This window comes from Squalius cephalus (genome assembly GCF_949319135.1).
Source record: "Squalius cephalus genome assembly, chromosome: 19".
NCBI lineage: Eukaryota > Metazoa > Chordata > Actinopteri > Cypriniformes > Leuciscidae > Squalius > Squalius cephalus.
The window spans coordinates 24,721,030-24,734,927 of NC_137140.1; the positions used below are offsets into that span (position 1 = coordinate 24,721,030).

General features: G+C 37.1%; 2 protein-coding genes across 3 annotated transcripts in view; one reads left to right on the forward strand and one right to left on the reverse strand.

Moving 5' to 3' along the window:
* Positions 1-1,489: 1,489 nt before the first annotated feature.
* pdk2a (pyruvate dehydrogenase kinase 2a) lies at positions 1,490-9,603 on the reverse strand. Its single transcript, XM_079851289.1, has 11 exons — positions 9,300-9,603; positions 8,013-8,154; positions 7,272-7,343; positions 5,769-5,953; positions 5,590-5,679; positions 4,989-5,066; positions 4,622-4,698; positions 4,432-4,530; positions 3,922-4,032; positions 3,420-3,533; positions 1,490-2,851 (listed from the first exon to the last, which is right to left on the reverse strand). The coding sequence occupies exons 1-11, from the start codon at positions 9,415-9,417 to the stop codon at positions 2,708-2,710; spliced, it is 1,230 nt and encodes a 409-aa protein (XP_079707415.1). The 5' UTR covers positions 9,418-9,603; the 3' UTR covers positions 1,490-2,707.
* Positions 9,604-13,406: 3,803 nt separating this feature from the next.
* tbkbp1 (TBK1 binding protein 1) overlaps positions 13,407-13,898 on the forward strand; it is a 42,201-nt gene continuing 41,709 nt past the window's right edge. Inside the window, exon 1 of one of the 2 annotated variants that reach the window (XM_079851290.1) lies at positions 13,407-13,680. The gene's annotated coding sequence lies outside the window, so the exon portion shown is untranslated. The remainder of the gene's footprint in view (positions 13,681-13,898) is intronic. The other variant, XM_079851291.1, reaches the window with a different exon arrangement.

A 13,898-nucleotide genomic window follows, 5' to 3' on the forward strand; every position in this document is an offset into this window, starting at 1 on the left:
ATCCACACTTCGGGCCTAGTGAGACAGATTATAGAAAGGACAAAGATGATTGACAAGACTTGTCAATCATCTTTGTCCTTTCTATAATATGTCTCACTAGGCCCGTTTCCATTACAGATTAGCGCAAAACTTCTGCGATTTTTTTAAAATATCGATAAAAAACTATTGCGAAATGACGGCGCTTCCATTAACCGATGTTATGCGACTACAGCGTCATTTTTTCCTCTCGCGATAAGTCATTCCAAAAATTATGGCAACGGACGTTGTTAGGTTTATATAGGCCTATATATATATATATATATATATATATATATATATATATATATATCACAGCCACGTACCGAACTAGACATTATTATTATTAATGGAAGGAAACGTAGGCTTGTTATCCAAGCATTAATGGCCAGGAAAGACCTTACTTACAGCACATAATGTGTTTCTGGGTGTTTCTCACTCTTTTCTGCTCCGAGGTCTTGATTGTGGCACCTCTATGAGGTTTAGAATCCAGTATTTCTGTAATTCTTTTGTCTTTTATAAATTTTATAAATAACTCTGTCTCGTATTCTGTCCAAACACTCCGCGCCTTCGAAGTCAGGTGACCTGTAAATGCGCAAAATCTGTTTCCATTGAAGTTTTGCATAATATTCCTTTTTCGAATTGCCTGAAAAACCACCTCATGCGAGCGTGAAAACTTTTTTGCGATAAATGGGAGTTTTTGCAAAATTGACGTGCTTCCATTGAGCGTATTTCCAATTCGCAATTTCAGTTTGCGCAATTTGAAGGATAATGGAAACGCGGCTAGTGACAAGCTGTTGGATCCCATTTCCTGTAAGTTAGCCTACTACTTTATCTGAGAGTGTGGAGATGTGAGACATGACAACAACAACAACAACAAAAAAACACCATTCAAACATACTGAATATGTGCAGAATAACATACAATCTATGATTGCTCAAAAATTTTAAGTAATTAGAAAGGTTATAGATTTATTGTTTACCAAGGCCTAAAACATTCCAGAGGCTCCTGCATGTAAACAAGCTATCCATCTAACCTTATATGGAGTAGGCTACCTCATAGCATGTGCTTTATGGCATGTGATGTATTGTAAGAGGAGCACTTGTTTATCAAGCAGTTAATCCATCCAGAACACAGTCTCTACGGACACAAAATGATCCTGACGTTATTTTCACATTTAGCAGGAACTAATTTTGTTCTATCACTGCACATCTGATTTGCTAAGTTCGTTGTTTCGTCCATACTTGTTGTTCCATTCATGCCTTTCCATTCATGCCAACTCACTTTCCATGTAACCTCTGGTATGTTGTTTACTATGAAATTTAACCTCTGCCTTACTGGGCAAAGGATCAATGTGTAGTATCTCAATCCACACTTGTCAATCATCTTTGTCCTCTCTATAATCCATCCTTGCACTAATAAAACCATCAACAGAGTTCAGAGTACTTGTTGACTCATAAATGACTCCCATAAATGACATAAGTGACAAAAATTGTTTATTTCAATTCTATACTCATCATTTGATTTAGATGGAAAACATTTTACAAAAATAAAGTTTCGATTTTCTGGAATAACACGACAAAAACATAAATACACAAAATATGGTCCTTACATGTAAGGTTATATGGTGCAAGTTCAAAGCAGATGGCTGATTTAATACAGTAGGCATGCTCTCAAAAGAGCAGTCTTAAAATTAGAAGCTCTGATTTCATGCTGTATAATATTCGCAGAGAACTAAAGGCCCACAAATCTGAAAAAGGCAACAGCTGAGCGAAGGTCTTAGAGTTGACAAACTATCTTCAGTCGATGAGGTATCTAAAATGCTTCAGCATGTTTAAGAACAAACATGCACAAAACACTGTGTTTGAAATGCTCGGTGCATTTCAGTTGTAAGTGTTTCAAGTTTAAATCAATGAGATAATTGGTACATTCCAACTGATCCCCCTTCTAGCGCCTTTAACTCAAGTGTGAAGAAAATACTAGAGATCACATTGACATATTGGCCACACACTAATACAGATACAATAATGGCCTCTATGATCTCTTTCTCTCAGCTTTAGGCCATTCTGAGTATGAACACTCCTAAATTCAGCAATCAAACTCATTTAATTACAAGTGTTCCTTGATTTCAGCATTACTATTGCAGTGCAACATGTTCTTCTAGCACACTCTTACATAAATTACTCATTATAGGTTGCATATAGATTTTTATCACCCAATCTTGGCCCTTAATCTCTGATTTCATGTGCTTTTAAGTTCCTTGGCACAAGCCTGTTGTCACTTTCTGGTTCCAATAACTAGTCTAGACGGCCCTTGTCCGCTAACGCAGGCTTCAGAAAGTAAATTGACTGTCTGGCACACTTTTCCACACTGGAACATCCACTAAACAGTCTTCCAACAAAGGATTATCTTGGTACTTTGTTCCACTTTATATGAGTTAGTATGGTCTGCAGGTAACACTGTGACAAAGCCTAGAATCTCAGATAAAAAAATGATATGATATAGTCATGGTGGTGGTGCAGAGGAAAACCATTGCATGCAACAACTACGGTATTGCTGTGAGACTACACGGCTTCACAGTGAGTGGAGACTTGGGGCTCGGCCATGTTGGACGCCATGTCCTTTCCCATTCACTCATGTCAGAAGGCCAGAGAACTGTCCTATTTCCTTCCTGGAGGCTTCATGGTTCTTTTCACTTGGCCAGTCTGAACCTGGCCAGGTCCAGTGGCTCTCGACTGGGAACGCACCAGTCATCTGCCCCCTGCGTGACCTCGTAGTTCCGTCGAGCTGTCTTATTAAACACAGGGAGCCTTTCTACTGAGTCAGTGGATAAAGCCTGAGGGGAAAAACATGATGTAATCTGTTAGACACAACACAAATGATTCTAAGTACTCTCATTTACAACAAGTTCTTAGCATTTTTAAACGTGTTCCAAAGACTTTAAAGCAGGGGTGTCAAACTCAGTTCTTTGGGCACTTTCATTCATAAATCCTCTCCTGTGGCCTCATGGGATAGTAAAGTGTCAATCAAATGCACACTCCAGAATCTCCGCAGAAGTAGTAGGTTATCCGGGTACTTTTCACCTACTCTTTTGGCGTGCTGTTTTCAACATAGTAAAAAGCAGGGAAGTATTTGATTTTGGACGCAGCCCCAAACATTTCCAGGCAGGTGTTTTGGAGCTAAACTCTTTAGGACAGGTGTGGAGTTTGACACATGTGCTTTAAAGGGATAGTTCCAAATCTGTCAATAGTATCGCTCCAAACCTGTCAACATTGGACCCCATTGATTTTTAATTGCATGGACAAAATCAGTTGAAACATTCTTTAAACTGTCGTTAAAACTGAAGAATGGACCGAATTTTCAATTTTAGGTGAACTATTCCTTTAAGTAGGTTTTAAATGTACCTTCAGGTGAATGACTGCATCAGTACCATGACCCTCCATAGAGTAGAGCTGGAGGTCACCCTGGAAGTACTTGGCATAGAGTCGAGAAATGGGCAACCCATAACCAAACCCAGCCTGTGGACAAAAGGTGGATAATATTATAAAGAATCAATGTTATTTTTTCTTTGATACTTTTTAGTTTTAGTTATATTTTGCATTATGTTTTCATTTTTATATTTTCCGCTTTCATTTTAGTTAATGTTTTGGTTATTTTGTTGTGTTGTTTTTTTTGTCATTTTTTTTTATTAATATGTCTGTATAATTTTTATACATTTTTATTTTAGTATTAGTTTCAGTTATTTCTAAACTGAAAGAAAATGAGAAATGTTGCCTTGGAAAGCTGAAGTTAAATTAAATGAAATGTTTTATTTCAGCTAATGTTTATTTTATTTCAGTAAACATATTCTTGTTACTTGAAATGAAATAAGCATTAGCTAAAAATGAAAATTCTGTGAAGTCTCACCAGGGGAGCCATTTGTTTCTCATCCATCTGGGGTGTTGGTGCTGTGGAGTACATGTAACTGAAGAGGTTCTCCATCTTTCTGAAAGGAACTCCACCACCTCGGTCACTCATCTACAAAGACAAAGAAGACATTGTTAGGATAAAAACTAGAGCACAGATAAAAATTAGGGCACAGAGAGAAAAAACTGGGCAAACAGTGAGAGGGGTGAGATGCAAGACCAACAGACGGGCACTGGCCGTGACTTTGACCCCTGAACGCAACTGTTTAGCAAGTGAACAACTCAAATCAGCATTGTCAAGGTAACTAAACAACAAGGTCAGTCAGCTCTCGTGTACTGTGTTATGCAACAGCAGGTGTTTCACTGATAGGAAAATGATTGATGGCTCTAGTTACATCAGACTACAATCAATAAGATGTCAATGAACTGACAAATTTTTAGTTTAACTCATGAAAGAGAATTTATTGGAAAATGTGCATAATTGACAGTGCATAAAAGTGCATAAAATCACCTTGATAGTGAGGTCCTCTCCTCCTATGGCCACCATAACTTGAATGGGTGGCAGATTACTGCCTTCTTTATGGTTCTCAATGGTCGCCCTCATTGCATTCTGAGGAAGATACCATATCGTCATGACAACATTCAGATCTTACGTAAACAGCATTGTTTCAGAGCAGAATATGAGATGGGCTACAGCTCACCTTGAACAGTTCAAATAGCATATGGTACAGATGGGAAGGCACATACACAATGCTGATAGGCTGGTTCCTATTGTTAGCTGTAAAAGGAAGAACAGTCACAGTGTTAATATTGTCTATAGCTGCTAAAACATCTATTATAACTTAGCTCTAAGCTATTATGCATTAAACAAATACTGTAGAACCAATAGATGGAATACATTTAGATATTAAATACATATATAGATTTAAATATATATATATATATATATATATATATATATATATATATATATATATATATATATATATATATATATATATATATATATATATATAGTGATTTTACATGGTATTTAACATGAACATTATGATATTTAGCTGATCTTACTGTTGAGTTCTTGAAGTACCAGGTCAGGTGAGCAGAGGTAGTACTGATAACACAGCATCTTGGCACTTTCATATGCATCTACATGAAAAATGTGTTGACATAATATATTTTAGAAACATATAAGTGTGCGTGTATTGACTAAACAAATGGGTCACTGATTTTAAATGGTTTGTTAACTCAAAAATTAAACTTCTGTCAACAATTACCCACCCTCATCTTCAGAACACAAATGAAGATCTTTTTAATGAAATCTGAGAGCTTTCTGTCCCTCCATTGGCAGCAAAGCAAATACCACTTTGACGCTTCAAAAAATTCATAAAGAGATTGTGAAACTAATCAATATGAATTGAGCGGTTTAGTCCAAATTTTCTGAAGAGAACAAGGTCGCTTTATATGACGAACAGATTGAATTTAGACTTTTATTCACATATATTATGGTGTGGTAGTTGCATAGGCTGTCAATGGAGGGACAGAAATTCAGAATTTAATCTAAAATATCTTCATTTGTCTTTCGAAGATTAACTAGTCTTACAGGTTTGGAATAAGGGTGAGTAATTGATGAAATTTTTTTTATACAATCACCCACTTTCTCACACTATACCTTTAACAACGTCTGCCACCTGACAATGAGGGTCTATACTGCCAATGGTATTGGGGTGAACTGGATTTGTGGCTCCATCAAATACAAGAGCTGAAAAATCAGAGAAAATAACATAAATACAAGCAATTTAAGAAGCACTGATGCTCAGAGGTATTATTTGGCCTTAATATTGTGCTTACTGTGCTGGTTTATGAGCATTCTGATGGATATCCGGCTCAAGTAGAGACGATCCAGGAAATACTCAATATTCTGATTAGTGACTGGATCTTGACCAAATACTTCTTTATATTCAATCACACCTTGGGCCATAGTGGGCACAACATCATTGTGCCTGTTTCGGATGTTGACCAGAGCATCCACAAACCTGTGTGCAGAGTCAAGAGTGTCAAAATGTGCAATGAACAAGGAAAGAAATACGAAGTGTACATATTTAGTTTGACAACAAAGCCTATATTTATGACCAAAATAATTTTCATGACAATAATTAGCCAATCCTTTCAATTCTCAATATAATGCATTTTTTTTTTAACTTAAAGGGTTAGTTCACCCAAAAATGAAAATTCTGTCAGTAATTACTCACCCTCATGTTGTTCCAACCATGCAAGTCTTTCGTTCATCTTCGGAACACAAATTAAGATATTTTTGATGAAATCTGACGACTGCATCACTCCTCCATAGGCTTTCAGAGGGACCGAAACTCATCAGCCCAGAAAAGTTATTAAAAACATTGTTAAAATAGTCCAAGTGACTACAGTGGCTCTACATTACGTTTATCATGCGACGACAATACTTTTTGTGCGGAAAAACAACAAAAATAACGACTTTATACAACTATTAGTGTTCTTCAATGTGGGCCTCTGACGAGAGTTCACGGGAGCGCCACGACGCATGCGCGAGAACTGAGATTACGGCGTTCTTCTTCTATTGTTACTGGCTGCTCAGTCCTTAGGAGTATTACCGCCATTTACTGTACAAGATCATAGATATCATATAATAATATGATATCTATGTACAAGTTGACGTCCCGACATTGCCGGAAGCGCAAAACGGTCTGTTTATAAGCAGAGGAAGACGCACGCTGTAGAACGAAGAAGAAGAAGAAGAAGAACGCCGTAATCTCAGTTCTCGCGCATGCGTCGTGGCGCTCCCGTGAACTCTCGTCAGAGGCCCACATTGAAGAACACTAATAGTTGGATAAAGTCGTTATTTTTGTTGTTTTTCCACACAAAACGTATTGTCGTCGCATGATAAACGTAATGTAGAGCCACTGTAGTCACTTGGACTATTTTAACGATGTTTTTAATAACTTTTCTGGGCTGACGAGTTTCGGTCCCTCTGAAAGCCTATGGAGGAGTGATGCAGCCGTCAGATTTCATCAAAAATATCTTAATTTGTGTTCCGAAGATGAACGAAAGACTTACATGGTTGGAACAACATGAGGGTGAGTAATTACTGACAGAATTTTCATTTTTGGGTGAACTAACCCTTTAACATAAAACACCCTGATGCATTATCCTCATGAGAATTTCTGTAGGAAAATGTGCTTAATTGCCATGAAAATAACAGCAAACTATGCAAAAATCTTGATGGTTGTAAAACATGATTCTAAATATAATTTCTTTTTATTTTGAGGCCAAACATAAGATGTTTTCATGAAATTTACAGAATTCATTTCTACTTACTGTTCTAACACACTGTGGTCATCTGGACTTTTCTCCAGGAATTCCAAGATATCCATCAAACTCTGAGTATACCTTAGAACACAAAAAGCAATATGATTTGAACTTATGTCAATAAATGCAATAAAATAACCGTTGTGAAACAAGCTTGTCCAGAGACTCTTCTGCTAACTTCTTTACAGATCTTTGTGACATCATGTAGGCCTATATTTAGTTAATTTAAGGAAATTATAATTAATACAAACTGCAAATCTTAGATTTCAGTTAAAATATGCGATAAATGTATTGCACTAAACGGATGAAATTCATAAAAACATTGCCCTAATATCTGTGGAAAAAACAACCGTTAAACAGTTGCATTACCATGCATATTAATGGCAGACTGTTTTGTTTTTGCTATTCCTAAGTTTCCACTCTTCCTAAAAGGAAAAACAAGGGTAAGTATGACGCGTTAAAGCGCGAGGTAGTGAAAGTGGGACAAAGTTCACAGCAGACGAGTCCCTTCTTGAAGAAGTATAGCTCCCACACCCTGACGTAGTATGTGGGACAAAGTTCACGCGCTCTACTACTACGTCACACAACTTTGAATTTGGCCTAGTCTCAAGTAGACCGCGGTGTTTTCGGATCATACTAAAAATAAGTAACGCCTCTGGTAATCTAATCGCCTTATAAACAATCCGTCGTTTCTACAACAATACTAATCTTGGTAGATCCGTGTATACAGTAAAATGTTGTATAACTCACCAGCTGTGAACCATTTGTACAGAAGGTGTGGTAAGTAATCTTTTGGGGAGTAAGTTGATTTCCTTCATGATGTTTGACAGACGTACGGGCAGCTCTTGTCTCAGGAAAGCAAAAGACGTTTTCTCACATGCGTTGGTGGAACCTGGACAAATACATGTAAAAAAATATGTTTGGCACACTGGACACGCACACACTACACAAGTGTAATAAATACAGTATGGTATGGTTCGGGACTTAAATGTATGCACGTTACTCATTAGGCAAATACACAGTCTAATGCATATGCGTAAACATGGCAGTGGTGCAAGGCAAAGCCAACAGCAGTTAAATGATGCAACAACCAGTCAGTATGAACAACAGTATTGAGAGAACCGCGAATCGGATCTTTCGAATGACTCGTTTCAAAGAACCGGTTCAGAAAATAGATTGGGCCACTACTTCATCGCGTTTTCTCTGAGGTGCTTTAAAACGTTCAAATAAAACATTATGTTGGAAAATATAGCAGTTTATTGCATTTTTTCGTCGATTATATTGTATCAAAAGGGATGTTTAATTTAATTTCTTGAGGTCCAGTTCAGTTTGTTTCAGCCAATCATCTCCTAAATGTAAACATTACTAACATTTATTTACATCTCCTACCTGATTTTTTTTATTGTTTTAATAAAATGTTACTTATTAAAAACGGATAAATAAATACAGATAATAAAAAATCTATGACTAAGTCGAAAAGCAATTCAAGTAACGTAGGCTACGTTTTATTTAGCATTTTTGCTATTCTTAAGGTAATTTGGCTTTCAGCCCATCAGTCCTTGCTTCACTCTAAATACTTTTACTATCCCCTCAGTTCAATTTCAAAGTAGAGAGTTGTTGATTCAGTCAGATTTGTAAATGTATCGTTCAGTTATTTTCGTAAACAAATTCAGACTGATTCTGTGAGCCGAGTCAGCGGATTCACTGAACAGATCCGAATCAAAAGAACAATTTGTTCCCGAATCTCATAGCTACAGCTGGTAGAGCAGTATCAAATAATTTCTGCGTCAGGTAGATGTAAAATTGCACGAGCAACTACATAGTCATGCACGTAATCATGAATGTAGTGCATTATAATAATAATATGCCATGACAAAACTGCCTTTTCTGCAACTGACTAACGTTACACACGAGCACTTCTATTGGCAATAGACAGCGCCTATATAGGCTACTCAGGCTATAAAGCTATTCCTTATCAATTTAGGGATACAAATGATTTCATATACGAGCAAATAACACAGCAGAAAAAGCACTCACCAAAATCGAGAAACTGTTTCATGGAAAGTGGAGAAGGTGAAAATTTGGAGAAGTGTTCGATGTGATGAGGCACATTAGCCAAAGCAGCATTCTTCATTATAAACCTGACGAACTTCATTTCGATGATTGGTTTGAAACTGAGATACACCAGATATAGCAGCTGCTGAGGTCCAGCTTTATCAATAGCTATGATGTTTATAATGCATGTGATGCCCTGTATATGATCGTATATCGTCTAAGAGGCAGTTGTTCTTCCAAGAACACTCAACAGCCAATCAGAGTCCGAGTTTCCTATTACTACTCCAGATCCGTCCAATAGCATGTGGAGGCTTAAATAAGGATTCAGTGAGGGACATAAACACGTGTATAGTCCTCGACCACTGTGTTGTTTGCGTCCTAAAAAAGCACATCTGTTCTTTACATCATAAACTGTAATGATCATAATGAAAACCATTAAAGCTAAATGAATATGCTTATCAGTATCTTAGGTATATTGCGTTAACAATAATGTAGGCTACCTTATTAATTTTAGCACACTGTAAAACATTCCTTTGAGAACTTTAGTTTAATTAGGCTACTAATTTATAAAATCAAGTGCAAAAGTTAGGCTACAACCCCGTGGTATTAAATTAATTACACTTTATTCAAGTCATTTAAATTTAATTAGGCCTACTCAAGTTGAATCAAGGTAAGAATTATGATAAATGTATGAAAACATTATGAAAATATATTTTAGGCTAAAACTTCTTTTGAACTTTAGTTTACCCCACTGATTTTTTTTTAGGACATGCAGGGACAAATCAATATTATACTTAATATATTGCTCATATCCAAAGTTTTCTGTTTTGAATGGTGAATGCGTGTTTGAGGACATTATGTTTTATGGAAGACTAAGTGCCAAATCCATTCTTGCATAACCAGGACAGTCTCGATAAGAGACAAGTCATGCATATTTCACGCTCTCCTTCCAGCCAGCAGTCAGCTGAGTAAATCATAGGTTCACCCCATTTTTAATTAGAGCTTAGATGTACATAACAAATGCCTATCTTTAAATGCATCTTTAAAAATGAACAAACAGAGATTAGTCTGCAGATTTCCATGTGCATTCACAATTATGGGTTATGCAGTGACTCTCATCAGATGATTTATCACAATGGAGACCTAGATGAATCAATTATTTTTACAGTGTAGTGGCTCTTTCCATGATTAAATCATGACAAATAACGTTTCCCATATGTTCAGCTATACAGCTCCACGCTTAGCAAGTTATCCAAGGCGTCACCTTGTGGTCATTTTTGGAATATTTTTTTTAACCTTCCACCACAGTAAATGGGGAGTAAACCTGTTATTTTAGAGCAAGGGTGGACAACTCTGGCCCTTGAGATTTACTTTCCTTTACTAGAAAGCTGCAGGCAGATATGTTTTCTTAGGGTTGGAGATAAACGCTGCAGGAAAGTGGATCTTGAGGGCCAGAGTTGCCCAGCCCTGTTCATTACATTTGTGGTGTTTCTGTTTGGAGGGAGAGAGAGAGAGAGAGAGAGAGAGAGAGAGAGAGAGAGAGAGAGAGAGAGAGAGAGAGAGAGAGAAAACAATCGGTTAAATGTTATAGTAAAACCATAGCTGTTAAAACACTTTATTTGGCACTAAAGCATGCTATTTGGCTCTATAGTTTTAAAACGCATGATGGAGTACATTATGGTGTACTGTTATTGGCTAAATAATAAAATATCAGTTGCAGTAAATTTATCTGCCTTAAACTGTGTTATCTAAACTCCAAAGCATCTATCTATGCAGTATGTAGTAGTGATTGTACAGCCATTAAGACCTGGGGACCTGGGGAGAAGAAAACATGCCCAGTGGAAATTTCCTTTATGGTCAGACACGGGTCATTGATGTGCTGTTACGTCTATGAATGGAACAGCCTAGAGCAAAATGTCAAACTCGCTCTCAGGCCATTCCTTAGGAGCTATTTTCACAACAAGTAACAGATTCCACAATAAATCCTTTTAAATTACTTTGCAGATTTGATATTCAAAAGCATATTTAATATCTAAAGAACTTTTATGATAACTAATTCTAAAGATTTTAACTTTAAAGTTAAGTTGCAATATACAGTGGCATGTACTCTCACAGACCCCTGCCATACAACACGAATAAATGCTACAAATTCTCTGAGTCTAAATATAATCCCTTACTATAAATATGTCAAATGAGTCGAATGCGAGAATACACAGAAGGCAATACCAAGATGACATACTGTATCCAGTGAGAATCTATAATGATACTTATAGAGAATCTATATAGAGAATAGAGAGAATCTATTATACAGAGAATCTATAATGATACCAGATACTTTGCTGAGGAGCTGTCAGATTTGAAAAGATAGAAATGTATTTAAATCAAACATGTGGTAAACCAATATATAGCCAAGATTTTGTCTAAAATGTAGGTTACTGCATATTGAAGTGCCCCTATTGCTTTTTCAAATATTACCTTTCATGTCGTGTGTAATATAGCTGTTTGTGAATGTAAAAGGTCTGCAAAGTTTCAAATATCAAAGTGCATGACAAATAAAGTTGTCTCCTACAAAAAATACTAGATTCTGAACTGCTGAAAGAGTCATAAGCAATCCCAGTCACACTTCCTGTTACATACCTATGTAACATTGTAATAAATTTGCATAATACCAGCTTATGATCTTCATTGGCTGCCTGTGAACGATGTCTACTTTGACCCGCCCTCAAACTCTGTAGCTGAGGCCTGGAAGTGATGTTGACATGTTGAAAAGACTCTGTTTTCAGTGCTGTGAATCCAATTTGCATGCACTTCAAAATAATAAGGACTTGCGCTGGAGTTGATAGGGAAAAACTGATGCCATCGTTCTCATCATTGTGTATCAAGCACCGAGGAAGTCTCCAGAGCTGAAATTCAGATATGGTAAGAGGTGTTTTGTCGCGCTGTAAGGGGTAGACCAATCATAATAGACTTGGCCGTCTGACCAATCAGAGCAGAGTGTAGGCTCGCGGAAAGAAGACTGAATCTTCGAACGAACTGTTTTCAGACACTTTGGCTGCGTTCACACTGCAAGCCTTAATGCTCAATTCAGATCTGATTTTTTTGTAGCTGTGCATTGTTGTTTTGAATGTGGCCAATATCAGATTCCAGTGTGAACAAATCATGGTCCTGAACTGCCCCACATGCTCAAAATAACAATAAAAATACTTTGCACAGCACACTGTGGTGCGGAAGTAAACACGGAGGTGATTACGCATTTATTTATTGTGTGATCTGCTGCAGAACCAAGCGAATTTATGCGCAGGAAATATTCAAATTGAATATGAGATTGTGAAAAAGAGAGCAGTTTTAAACATTTATGATGTTTTGCTGGAGCAGTCACATGTAATAACTTTGGGTAACCTATGTAAAATCTTTAAAGTGTAAAATCCACGTGTGCAGAATTGTGATGAATGTTGATTTCTAGTGATGTAAAAGTCGCATGAATTTTGATATTACCGTTCAAACTGAGGTCACGCTGCAAAACATCAGACCTGTATCGGATTTAGGACCACCTATCTGGAAGTGGCCCAAATCAGAATCGTTTGTGCTGTTCACACTGTCACATAAGAGCAAAAAAATTAAAACATATAATCAGATTTGGGCCACATTGTCCTGCAGTCTGAGCATAGCCTTTGAAAAATTAAGTGATGTGCAATGTATATATTGAGAAAACATGTTTTTTTTTGTTTGTTTTTTTACCTTGGATGCATGTAATTAGACCTAGCATAATAGAGGCACTTTAATTTCTTGTTTATTGTATGCACTACTGTATTAATATACCACATATTCATGCTGTTGAACTGAATATGTGCCACTATGAATCACAATTATGCAGCACACCTGTGTGATATGACTTATTTTTTTAGCATACTATTTTTCAATGTGCTTGTTTGGGGTCAAACTGATCCCAAAATAAATAATGTTCTACTTTGTGGGGTTGCAGCTTCATAAATATCTCTATAGTGGCTTCTAATTAGGTCAGATGAAAATATAAGCGTTTTAGAAGGGACAATAACAGGTTAATATACTATATAATGACTATTTCTACTCGCACAGGAGGAGTCTCTCCGAAACAACCAGGAAGTAAAGCCCATCTAAACAGGACATGAGGGTTAGGTATATCGCTGTAGTGCCTGACTCTGTCGGTGATGTTTTCTATTGAATCTTCAGCAGTGGCGCTCAAACTCTCTCTGATTCCTCACTGAGAGCATCTGAACCACCAACAACAGCAGCGGAGAGCATCAGGCTCATACAATTAACCAGCACTCCTCGGGTGCCTGGCCCTTCACTGAAGACATGTCAGCAAAGGACGGATCTAATCACAGTGAGTGCCTATTTCCTTATTTTTCATGTAATATGTGTTTTGGTGTGTATGCTCGGAGTATTGCAGTGCGGGTTACATCATTACGCGCTTTACAGTGGCAAACAGCGCACAGCCATGTTTTACAGAGTGCTCTACAAATGTCCGTGTAAATGCAACGCAAGGCTACAAGGGAAGCATTGCATGTTCAATATGCATTAACATATTTTCAAATAGCATCT

What these genes read in the sequence shown, in the direction of transcription:
- pdk2a (XM_079851289.1), bottom strand. Translation starts at nt 9,417, where the DNA reads ATGAAGTTCGTCAGGTTTATAATGAAGAATGCTGCTTTGGCTAATGTG. An exon ending in TGCTATTTGAACTGTTCAAG is followed by an intron (nt 4,531 to 4,621) that starts GTGAGCTGTAGC and finishes TATCTTCCTCAG; the next exon opens with AATGCAATGAGGGCGACCAT. An exon ending in ATGCAGTCATTCACCTGAAG is followed by an intron (nt 2,852 to 3,419) that starts GTACATTTAAAA and finishes TTTTCCCCTCAG; the next exon opens with GCTTTATCCACTGACTCAGT.